We start from the raw sequence: 13,099 nt of genomic DNA, 5'->3' as shown, positions 1-13,099 counted from the left end.
TTGCAATCAGCGTGTGAAAGGTCAATACGTTGCCAGAAATGCGTAAAAAGAGATAACTCGTGCGCGGGGCGAAAACAAAAAGAATGAATATCTTCGTAAATAATCCGCGAAAATTAATTGTAATAATTTACATAATTATTTTATAATAAAAATAAATTGGGGTATCTGAGGTTTTGCGCTTTTTCATTAACACGTTGTATATTCTGTCTTAATTAAGTACGTTATTACATTTAGTGTAACAAACCCTTTGAAGTATAAAGGGGCCTATTCCAGGGTTTAGGCTCACCCGAAGTGTGGGGTGTATGTGATTTGCAATTTATAGGTCAAGTCTGTTAGTGCAAAGCTTTAATGGAACATGGTTAATATTAATAAGTTTTAATGCATCAATTTGATGCTTGGTACAAAGTTTTCATGCAACATCGATAATATTATTATGGGGACCGTGGGTCGTATTAATGCATCAACTGATGTTTTAGCAAGCGCCAGGGGCAAACAACTAATTGGAGGCAGGCGCGAGAGGAGGGCGAGGAGTGGCGAAACCAGGACGCAGGGCGATCTCGCAATAATCAACAGGAGAAGTGGGGTCAGTACTTTATTTAATACTAGCTTTGCCCGTGGCTTCACCCGCGTGAAATTTAGTTTGTCACAGGTCGTCATAAATTTATAGACTACTAGCCTTTGCCCGCGGCTTTACCCGCGTGAAATTTAGTTTGTGACAGAGCGTCATAAATTATAGCCTATAGCTTTTGCCAGCGGCTTCCCCCGCGTGTCTGCGTGAAATTTAGTTTGTCACAGATCGTCTTAAATTATAGCCCATATGTTATTCTGGGTTATAAACAATAATACTGTATACTGTTTCATCAAAATCCGTTCGGTAGTTTTTGCGTGAAAGAGTAAAAAACATGTTAACATTCAAACAAACTTTCGCATTTATATTATAAGCGGGATTTATAATATTAGCTAATATTAGGATAGTGCTAAAGACCGGTAGTACTATTTTCATAAATAAAACAGTGAATACTTAACTTGCACATTATATTTTGCCACGTTTTAAATACAATTCATCGCTTAGCATAACAGCGAGTGGAGACGTCCGCGCGCGTCCTTCCAATCTGACGTTTCTAGAGTGACACTGACATTACATTACATACGTCAATGTCACTGACATCAGCTCAATGACTATTGCTGGATTTCCTTATCCCCCTGTAATCAAGCTTGTTTTACGAGTGATTCATCAGTAGTTTAGCAACGGGGGGTTCGAATCGGCTTAATCGGAACAAGACTACGACGCCATTGTAATATTATTATTGTTCTTTATATTTAAACATTCATTACAATAATAGATTGATCCTTTGCGACGTTTGCGTGATGACTTGCCTATCTGAAAAGGCTCATCTTAAATGTAAATGCAAGAAAAGTTTATTTTTATGAATTAAATTGTTACAGAGCGAGATTGGGGCGATAGATCATCTCAAGACAAACAATCATGGAATTCAAATCGTCGTACATGGGTTGGAGGAGACACACAAAATGAGGAAAACTTGCCAGAATGGTTAGTACTTTAATCTTGACAATATATTAATAACAATACTAATTTATAATTTTTGTCTATTCAGCTGCTTGAAATTACAAATGGAAGTTGTAATTTCTGTGTTTTTTTTTTAAGTAAATATATTTATTTACAGGGCTGTAGACAACGCCGAAGCGTGTGCTGGAACGTTCGATGCATCTGGAGCGTTCCACGGTTACAGTAACGATGACACAAACTTGCCGAAGAACCAGGAGCCGCTCTATCCACTCGCACGCTCTCACACGCACGGCAATGTCACCCGAGCCAAAACCGAAGAAGGGCTAGATGATTGGTGGTCGTCTGACAAGGCAAAAAAGCTTTCTCCAAAACGATTCGATGCCAGCGACGTCAAGTTCAAGAAGGTATTGTAGCAGGCTTATTATTAAATACACCACTATCAGATCAGCATCAATAACTTATTATTACCCAGTATTTTTCTTTGGTGAATTAAAAGTTGTGGTTTATATAACACCTATGTAAAACACATTTTAATCATTATTATTAAATAAAAATTAAATTAATAAAAATAAGATATTAAAAAATAAGTTATCTGGGGGCACGGCAGTGCCCCCGCCAAGTCGAGCGCGAAGCAAACACTGCTGTACCATCCTTTACTGGAACCATTTCGCCGCATTTTCAGGCCTCTATTTGAGAACCTTTAGATAAGACCAGAACGCAGAAATTTTCGTCATCTAGTAAGCTATAATCACTGACTTATAATCCAAACTTTCAATTACTGCGATTTCTTTTTTATTATAGTTAATGTTGTGTGACTTGGCCGTTGAACAATCTTTATTAAGTTAAGATAATCAATAATTATGCATAAGTATTATGAAATACGCAGCTTTATTAAGCCTACAATTCACTGGTTATTAAATCAACGTTTTCCAAGTGGCAATTTTCCATCGTCAATGGGTAGTGGTTCTGGCAACAGATTGGTGCAATGGTGTCATGGAGCACCTGGTTTTGTACCCTTCAACGGCCAAGTCACACAGCATTAACTATAATAAAAAAGAAATCGCAGTAAAGAACCATAGACTTGGCACGACTTTGTCTAGATTTCATTACTTTTTAGAGATAAACAAGCAGCTCCATCGAGACTTGGCTAGTTTTTTACAGAATGTTTTTGGTGGGATTATATTTATATAAAAGTTATATAAAGGTATTAAGTTGTTTCTAACTGACCTATCCTTTTTCTATTATTAACAGCAAACCAGTGCTCCAGAATCATTGGATGCGGTGGCTGATTCGTCATCCAGGTTAGATACGGACTCGCAGGAAGCCGGAGCTCTAAAAAAAATATCAAACTTAGAGTCTCTAGAAGTTCTATCAGATATGAGCGATATGGCTCGGATGCCAATGATGAATTTAACCTCAATAGAGTCGATATCGTCAGAGCTAATGGATCAAGCTCTAAAACACCGAAATTTAGAATCCATTGACACCCTATCCTCGGATCTAACCGATACTGCCTGTGGGGGTGTTTGCGACGATGACAAGTTCAATAAAATTGTCCGGGATTCATTCAAACAAAAATACGACTCCCTGATGAGGTCCGACATAAATCGCGAGGAAACTAGTGATGATAGTAGCAATTTCCAGTCAGTTATGATCACCACAAATAACAGCCTCCGCCAAAAACATCAGAATATAGTCTCTTCAGCCTCTGATATGATGTGAGTTCCAGCATTAATTCTTCTATAGTGGTTCATTTTAGTTGAGATCTAATTGCTATAAATTTTTATCTTTACAGTGTCGTAACCAAGCGCCCTCAAGACCAAATCGTTGAGGATATCTTCGACATGAACTTGGAGGATAAAGATCTGCTATCGAAATCCAAAGCAATGCCCAGCCCATTAGACAATAATAATACCCAGCCGTCTAGTTCGGGCGGAATGCCGGCGATGCAACAACTGCCGAACCCAGCAATGCAGATGAGGCTTTCGAACCCAGGCCTAGCCGCGTCTAACAGCGGTTTGCTGGCTGCTAACCCGAATATGCCAACCGGTATGCAAGGAATGCCGACAGGAATGCAGGGCCTTCCCTCCGGAATGCAAGGATTGCCTGGTATGCAAGGGCTACCTGCTGGTTTACAAATTGGAGGATTACCACCATCCCTTCAAGTCCCTGGTATGCAACCCCTGGGAATGCAAGGTCCTGGAGGCCAGCAACAAGGACTCTCTGGAGCCGGAATGCAAGGCCCTGGAAATCAGCAACAAGGGCTTTCTGGTGTGGGAATGCAAGGTTCTGGAAACCAGCAGGGGCTCTCTGGCGCCGGAATGCAAGGCATGCAGCAGTCGATGCCAGGGCCCGGAATGCAAGTTCCCGGGATGCAGTCATCTGGTATCCAAGCAGGATTGCAGCCTGGAATGCAGCCGGGGATGCAGGGAGGCATGCAGCCAATGCAGCCTGTCGGGATTACTAATTCGGCCTTGAATGCGTCGCTGGGCCTGCCTATTGGGCCTGGTAATAATGGAATGGGAATACCGATGCCGTCGTCTGTCATGCCTAGAGATGGTATGGGGAATCCAGGCATGGGTGCGGGTCTGCAAGGTGCCATCGGTGGAGGCCCGATGCAGCCTGGCGGTGCTGGAATGGCAGGCTATCCAAATGCCGCTGGAATACCTGGATTGTCCAATTCATCACTCTTCCTCAATCAGAACTCGAATAATCCATCGGTAAGAATATGTTGTACTTTTTACTTTTGCAATAATTAATAATTATATCTTTGAGAAAAGTCTGAGAAAATAATCATGTCTGTTCAATGGACATATTATTATTTGTCTAGCTAGAGTTCACGTATTTCCCCTTTTTATTTGAGCAACATCTAAGTTAAGTATTGAGACCTGATATGTAATCGTGTTATACAGATGGGGAATTCCGATTCCATTCCGATGCCAAACCACGGCAACCACAGCAACATGTACCAAATGCACGGGTTGCAACAATCGGGCTCGCAGGGTGCCTTCGGCTCGTCCATCTATAGCAACATGATGCAGCAACCGCCGCCAACATCCGGCCAGCAGGGCATAGCAGATCAGTGGTATTATGAGGATCCGGAGGTAAATAATCTATACTTAATATTATAAATGCGAAAGTAACTCTGTCTGTCTGTCTCTCTTTCACACCTAAACCACTGAACCGATTTTGAAGAAATTTGGCATAGAGATAGTTTGTGTTCCGCAAAAGGACATAGGATAGTTTTTATCCCGGTTTTTGAAACAGGGACGCGCGCGTAAAGATTTTCTGTGACAGACAAAATTTCACGCCGGCGAAGCCGCGGGCGGAAAGCTAGTCACTTATATATCCATGTAAAATGTTACAAGCAAAGCTGACTAACTTTTAGCGTCTTTTCATACTTTTTACACAGCAATAAAGAAAGGCTATGCGAACTGATTGAACTATAAAACGCTCTGCTATTTACACTGATTGTATCAGCTAGGCTATGATTGATGCTATTGCGTCTTAATCCCTATCATTTTAGTTTCATTATCTTTTGTTTTTCCGCAGAGAAACATCCAAGGGCCATTCTCCTCCAGAGACATGTACAACTGGTACCGAGCTGGTTTCTTTAACCCCAGTCTGATGGTCCGCCGAGCGTGTGATGCACATATGCGTCCGCTCGGCTCGTATGGGCCTGTGGTGCCTTTCTCCCATATTGTAAGTAAATGAACTGTTAAAAATGATTAATCGTGCGCAAATTGCGAAGTACTCACTTATAATTTATAAAGTTGTTGTTTGTTATTTTTTTACTTGTGCGCCTAAGCTATTGTTACAAAATATTGTATTTAATTATCTCACGTAAGTGAATTATAAATAATTGTGAGAAAATAAAATCTTAAAACACATAATTTATTATTGATGTAACATTTTACCAAATTATTAAGTAAAACAGTTGACACGTTTTCATGAAATGAAACTAGTTACTTAAGGCTGAGACTGAGTATTTTACTGATTTCAATAACATACATAAATTTGACAAAAAGAAAAAGATGGTTTGCGGACATGAGAGCAATAATGATAAGATACCTAGTAAGTTTCTATTATTTGCCTTTTTCTGTTTGCACAGGATATGGTGAATTTTCCTCTGTCTGGAGGTTTCGACCATACGCCGGGTCCGAACGAGTCCATGCTCAACTCGCAGCAAGCGCTGGGACTAGAATCTGTAAGTATAAACAATATCACCGCTTGCCGCATGTACCTAACATCATGCGAGCCACATCTATGTACATACAATATGGAAATATACTAACAAGTATCACCTTGCTATAAAGGCGCTCATTTTGCTATGTATGCGCTTCATTGTATTGGTTGCCTCAAACACCAAGGTGTCACATTCACAGGTGTCATCATCAAAACCAATTCATTGAATAAATGTGGCAGTCGAAATTATATCTATTATGCAATAGGTTTTCAATTACAGTTCTATGTTTTAGGTATTGAGTATGTCCAAATTAAATGATGCATCAATAAATTCATTGCAATTTGGATCAGTGGGACTTCTTGCGAATCTGCCATTTAATCAACAACAACAAATGGTAAAAACTCAGTTCAACATCTTTATAGTTCCGTTTGATTCTGTAGAATGATTTAGAGTTTATTTTGGTCTGTATTGTAGATTATTGTATGTCATTTGGGAATTTGGGTTCGATGTTAAACAGATCGATATTTTGTCGTGGACCAAGTGATTAATAGGGTATTTTATAATAACTGGGTAGCATGATGAATACCCGATCTCAGAGGAGAGAATTAATCTCATAACAATAGGGACAAACTAAAAAATGGGACACATAATATATTGTCCCAATTAAATTTAACGCCTAACGCTTACAATAACAAATACATTTAAGTAATAATTAAAACACTGTCCTATTCCACTGATGACGTAATGCTCTCATTAATCACGTGGTACATAGTTATCGTTTTATAGATTTATTTTTGCTTTCATTTGCGACAATTCCGTTTTTTTTTTACGAATTGCCTTCCACATAATGCTTAGTTGATTGACGCAAATTCATATAATGAACTGCTGTGGAGCGAACAGTGGGCATAGTTAGCGTACATAAGTTTTATGGGCAGATAAGTGTCTGACCAGAACGATGGTAAAAAGAACAGTACGCTGGCTTCCTGAACGTTAATATAATACGTTACGGTGTATTTGTGCAAACCAGCGTTGTTTTGAGTTTTGACCAGTTACTAGTTTGTCTCTTTGCTGTAAGGATACCTACGTTAAAGAGGTCAATAAAAACAATAATATTGTAAAGTTTCATTAAAATCCGTTTCGTACTTTTTGCGTAAAGAGTAACAAACGTACATACATATAAACATTCGCATTTATAATATTTGTAGGTAGGATCTTACCTATTTGTCTTCCATTACTGCCCAATAATGCTAGTTCCATAATAATATGTTCACAAGTGCCTAGTTCATAACATTTGTCCTCTTGAATTAAAAATACAGTCACTAGCTTACATTTAAGTAAATATACTTAGTGTGGACCAAACAAGAGTAATATTAATTTCAGAATAAGTCGACAGTTATTGTTATTAGACATTTTGACATATTTCGCATACTGAAACTGTCAATGTGCCAGTTATACCAGAATTTATTCTTGGATAAAAGTTTGGTCGAATCGGGCCATAGTACTTTAGTTTACTTAGACTTTGTCCAATAGTGGACGCCATTCGGCTGTTAGTATAGCCTGACCAGGAACATAAAAACCCTCGCCATGTTGCGGAAATCTAATGGTACTAATTTCTTTTAATGGCAACAATAACTAAAAACTTCATTGACATGTCACCTTGCATGTCAGTCTATTGCTGTCAGAGTGTAAACAAACTTTATTTTAAATGTGCGCAATTGATTTTGTGAATGAAATTGCTAAAATCTTTTTATAGTCGTGAAAGAAAAGTGGTTCACTATGTGTTAAAGTATTTGTCGAAGAGAAATACCAAGGGTTCGGACAATATTTTCATTGAATAATGTTTCCAACAAAGGTTGTCAAATTGACTGACATGTTTATCGTATGGTACAGTCCACTATGAAAATTAGCTGTGGTTTGTTTCAACTACCTATTTTAAAGTTTTTTGTCACTTTCTAAGTGTTGAATTTTATGGAATTGGGAAAGAAGTACCGAGTTTGAAGCGTTCATGAGCAGACATTGCAGTTGAATATTCAAGTTCTGAATTTGATTATTGATGAATAATAAAATAAATCCTACTAGCTCGATTGATGGTTTCATTTAATTTATTTAAACCAGGTTACCTATAATAATATGTTTTCGTTAATTTATGAAAATATTAAATTAGCCCGTAATCCTGAATCCTGATACATAAAGTTAGCCTATTAATTTAACACAGGTACGACTGTACTCAGTGTTGCACTATCAAATGCAATTGATGCGCCTCTATGCCAGGGTTTTTTTGTTCCTGGTCAGGCTATAAATTTCTGAATGCCCAAAGCAAATAACATAAAATCATTGATATCTTCATGATTAGTTGTCTTCATGCAACAATGACGTCAGAATATAATTTTCAGGTGATTGGAGCTGCCAATCAACATGCATATTATTTACTTATGTATTCTAGTTTTACATTTAATTTTAATATAGTGTGGGTAGATTATACCTTGTAGTTGTAGATGCTTATGATGTATGTAGTGCTTCCTTATTGTAATTACTAAGAAGGACTGCTTAGATTCTTATGTTCCTGTTTTCTTTCAATATCTGCAACATTAAAAGAGTTTACGGGATATACTTATACGAGGCTTTTAAAGTGTAAAATATTTTCAACCATTCATATGGTGCTTATAGTAATATAGTTGTATTAAGTATTAATTTTTGACACTAGAATATTTTTGTGGGTGGTTTACTGTGTGATTTCCATACTAAATGGCAATTTATACATGTTCAACACGCGTTTATCTTATTGTAAGAAGGCCCTTTAAGATTTTAAATCTTGAGCCCATGATTCTAATCCAATTTTAACTAATAAAAGTGAGATTTACTGGCAATGTCGTAGCTCTGTGCTCCTTACTTTTCTAGATTTGGAAGTAAAATAACTTGAATAGAAAGTTATTATTTGAAAATAATTTATGTCTTGATTTTTTTACTGTTGCATGATGTTTTCGATTTTCGCTTCTTTTTCGTAATAGGACACGGTTGTTCTGAAATATTTAAAATTTTATTTTCATGTGTGCTGAACTAAATTGTTGCACGAGCATGAAAATTATTACAAATGTACCTACCTACTTGTTTTTTGTTTTACGCTTAAAGTAAAATAATAGCGTGGTTTTTCTTGCCACGTCTTCCATTTCAGAAGTTGAACAAGCCGAGTAGTGGAAAAAACTCGTATTAACAAAGTAAAAAACTTTCTTCCGTGGAATTCAACCGAACTATGTGGTATTTACAGCTACAAATGATATTTAGTGAAATCAATATTGCCAGATTAGATTTATAAATCACACTCTTAGTTATTCTTTTCAATAAATCGGTTTGAAATGTCCGAGAACATAATATTTAATACTTGAGCTTAGTTTTTGACCAAAATTTTATTTTTATGAACATTGAAAGATGATTGAAAATATGACAAAGTTATAATATACAATCTGATTAATTTCATTGCAATTTCTTATCAATGCGGCTCAATTATAATAGTTATCAGCCCTTTTCTCATATTTTCGAGTGATGATCATGACAGGCATATTGATTTATTGACGCTGCGGTTGAATTGGCATGTCCACGTATTTGCCACGTTTTGACTTGACGATTGTTCTCAGGATTCACTGTGGGGCCAGCCGTCTCCGTCGGCAGACCTGCTATGGGTGCAGCCCATGCCACGTGACAACCGCGTCAGCAACCTGCCTCTATATTTCTGGGAGCCACAGGTATTTTATGCCCCAGTGCTAGGCAGATATCGGCTTGCACGCTTTTAAAAATGTCATTATGTTAAACATTCAGTTGCGCAGTGTCTGTAGTGTGCTTACCTCATTAGAATAAGTTCTCCCTCTTATTAGCAATAGCTCTCTATTATGCTGTGCTTTTTCTATCAATCTGCCATTCAGAACAGAATGTGTTTTTTTTCTCATAGGTGTTAGTTTTGTAGTTCTTCTTTTTTTGTATATTTTATTATTATTACGTTACGGTAATAGTGATAAATTAAAAATTATTCATAATTATATGTCATAAAAGAGAACACGGGCTCGTGTACAGCGCTGCAGAGCACGCTGAATATTTGAACTCTGAGATATTTTCAGATTTTACATGAGTGAAATCTTGGATGTATATGAGAATATTCGTGGTTGTTGCTCTATTCCGAAAGAATAGAATTATCTTTATGGGCCAACCCTAAGCTGCCTTTTATTTTTTTACATGCATAAATAATTTCAAATCAAATCGTGAGGTGATTATTAATAATGACCGGTAACTATGAATAATTTTCAAAATCACATTTACCGTGACATTAATAATAAAATAAATATATTTGTTATACAGCATGAGTCAAATTGGCAAATCTCAACTACGAGTATGCTTGAAATAATAGTAATGAATGGAATTAAAAATTTCTAACTCGTGTCATGTAACTTAACCTAATTACCTGCCTTGACTCATCCTGTGTTCTATGTACAATAAAAACTTTACGTCAAGATGACTTTCTTACAGCACGTGCATGCTTTTAACAAGCTTACACTTAGTTGGTTTGATTGAACAATTGAACATTACTTGTCATATTCTAGCTAGTTTGATACAAGCTATTTGTATGAATTTTACATTTCAAAGATCAGCTTTTGTTTGTTTGAAAATTAAGTGTAAGCTATGAAATTCAATGTTATGCCACATTTTGCTGGATGAATTGAAAAATTTACAAAACGTGGGAACATTGAATTTCGCCTCCTGCTTGCAAGAAAAGGAATCATGAATGACCGATTACATACTAGTATTTTATTTTTAATATTATTTTTGGTGGTGATCCATTTTGATGGGCATCCACACTGCGAATTTATCCGCTAGGCGGTATATCGTCGCGACATCCCCACAGAGAGCAATAACAAGCACAAAGTGTCACTTTTTACATTTGCTTGCACGGCTTGTGCATGCGCCACGACAGGTAGGTAGATATTAATTCCTATTAGTAGAAACGTCACCAATTTGTATGCAATAGATGTATTCAATGTATTCAATGTAATTGATAAAATAGTTGTTAGTTTCCGAATAAAAATAATAAAATACTCAAAAAATACATTCAAACGATGAAATACATTATAACTTTACTTGGCACTGGCTAAATGTGCAGACAGCTAGAAGCCATAAATTACAAAAAACAAAAGATATGATATTTAAAAAGCGCCCCTGGCATCAGCTACGAAAAGCATTGCGTGTGGAACCACATTAAAATTGTAATTTATTTAACTTGACAATATTACAACCATATTACAATCTGAAAACTTAACAATGTAATCTATATATATAAAAATGAAACCCGTTTCGCGTTGTCACGGCATCACGTGTGAACGGCTGAACCGATTTCGATAATTCTTTTTTTTAAATGTTTGTGGAAGTCCAAGGATGGTTCTTACGGAAAAAAATATTAAGAAAATCTCTACGCTAAGGCGGTACGAAGTTCGCCGGGTCAGCTAGTAATTAAGTAAAAAAGTATTATAACATTTTGGCTCATATCAAGTTTTGCGCAGTCCTTTGTGTTTTGTTAATTCTATCCATATTTCAATATGGACCTTCAACTACAGCACCTACATATTTATGAATTGGAAATACATCTATAGTGAACTTGAAAGTATATGTAGCTCAAATTACCTTTATTATGCTAGTATTCACATCTTATTTATACTGCGACTTTATACTAGTACATCTCGACATATTTGGTCATGTAATAAGCTTTTTCTGACATGTCTGTAAATGTCATTCACGATTCCTTTTAAATGCTTTGTCATTTTCCATCTTGTATTTTTATTTTATAAGGTGTTATCTGTAACGCTCAGATACAGTTTTCTTTAACACATATGCCACGTTATTTGTGTGTTTTAATTGCTTTTCTGTTTCTTTATTAGCAATAATAAAGCATATAATTTTCCAAGCAGACTAACTTCATTCTATTTTAAGTACATGCATTTATTATAGATTACAAGACCTAGATGTCGCTAGCAGTAACTAATTTGGATACTTATCATATAATTTATGACCTTTTAAACATAACGTTTTGCGATCCTTATGTGATTACAAATCTTACACAATATTACTAATTATTCTAACATTCCTAATGTGTANGGGGGGGGGGGGGGGGGGAGATTACCAAACCAATTTAGCACCTGCCAGCCGGGAACCAAGTAGGTAAAAATTCATAAATTTCATTTATTTTTGCAAATAGGCTTTTAAAAAGCACTTTTACACGTCCCAATATTAACCCTACCACTGCTTCGGGACAATAAATGGGCCAGTGCGGAGAAGAAGGTGATCCATAGTCCCCATCCAAGGCCCAGGAACCGGGTTATACATCCACCACCTCCAAACCTCCAAAGCGTATAAAATATGATTAAATAACATGCAAACATTATTTATTTACGTTTCAAACTACGTATTATCGCCAACTGTGACAAAACCGCGATGTTTATAAAGCTTTACCACTTTCACATTTTGTTATATGTCTGCTTATACATATTACTAAACATGAACATCAATTTAAATTAGGCCCAAGCTAGGAAATGGGTTAAGTAGGTATAAAATACTGGTACATCAAGTCCAGTTCGACATCAGTCAGGAATCGAGATCCATTGTTGGGAAAATACAGTGAATATACTTTTTACTTAGCTTTATGGTTGATAGATCCTAAGACCCCTCGCCCACGGCGACTTTTTTTTTTTTGGGACGCACGCTAGTAGGTTGAGGAGCTTTTCCAGCTTCACCGGACAGAGTGGCGAGTACAGAAGGTACTCTAGCCGTTTGGCGATCGTCGGTGCGCGTGGCGACGAGGCCGAGTGTGGGCTTCGCGATCGGGCCGTAGCGCGCTTCTTTCACAGTATATATATGAGCTAAAGCAGTACGGAAACTTAGCCCTTTCGGCGAGTTAAATACCTACACTTCAACTGAGTGTTAGGGTTGGCACTCTTAATCTTTATAAAATTAATAAGGTTCTTACTTACTTATTTATTAAAACGTTTATTTAGGTTTTTTAATTATCAAATACCTAATGGAATAAATTAATTGACTAAGTACCTAATTAACAAAAAATAAAACGTTAATTAGGTTCTATAATGATCGAATACATAATCGAATAAATTGATTAAGTACTATTAGAGGCCGGTAGAAGATCTATTCTCATAAATAAAATACCGGATACTTACTTTCACATACCTATTGCCTCATTTGAAATACAGTTCATCACTTAGTACAAAAGCGTGCGGAGCAAATTACTTTAACAAATAGAACACATAAATTGTTAAAAAGCGTAATTACGTAATTTAAAAAGAACTATTACAAAATCAGATGTAAGCACTTTATTTAAAAAGTAATATTTAATC

At 36.6% G+C, this 13,099-nt stretch overlaps 1 protein-coding gene across 2 annotated transcripts in view; it reads left to right on the top strand.

The window, feature by feature from the left end:
- Positions 1–13,099, top strand: part of Gyf (GIGYF family protein Gyf) — a 52,366-nt gene that overhangs the window by 17,249 nt on the left and 22,018 nt on the right. The window contains exons 6-14 of one of the 2 annotated variants that reach the window (XM_028304913.1): positions 477–583; positions 1,447–1,552; positions 1,686–1,932; positions 2,780–2,829; positions 3,324–4,248; positions 4,441–4,632; positions 5,081–5,230; positions 5,640–5,735; positions 9,347–9,454. In XM_028304913.1, the coding sequence (XP_028160714.1) occupies positions 477–583; positions 1,447–1,552; positions 1,686–1,932; positions 2,780–2,829; positions 3,324–4,248; positions 4,441–4,632; positions 5,081–5,230; positions 5,640–5,735; positions 9,347–9,454 (1,981 nt within the window). Of the gene's footprint in view, positions 1–476; positions 584–1,446; positions 1,553–1,685; positions 1,933–2,779; positions 3,247–3,323; positions 4,249–4,440; positions 4,633–5,080; positions 5,231–5,639; positions 5,736–9,346; positions 9,455–13,099 lie in introns of both variants that reach the window. The other variant, XM_028304905.1, reaches the window with a different exon arrangement.

This window comes from Ostrinia furnacalis, unplaced genomic scaffold (assembly GCF_004193835.3).
Source record: "Ostrinia furnacalis isolate ACB-3 unplaced genomic scaffold, ASM419383v2 OfSCF0155, whole genome shotgun sequence".
In the NCBI taxonomy this organism is placed as follows: domain Eukaryota; kingdom Metazoa; phylum Arthropoda; class Insecta; order Lepidoptera; family Crambidae; genus Ostrinia; species Ostrinia furnacalis.
The sequence above is the reverse complement of the archived record's forward strand: the minus strand, read 5'-3'. Positions and strand labels throughout refer to the sequence as shown.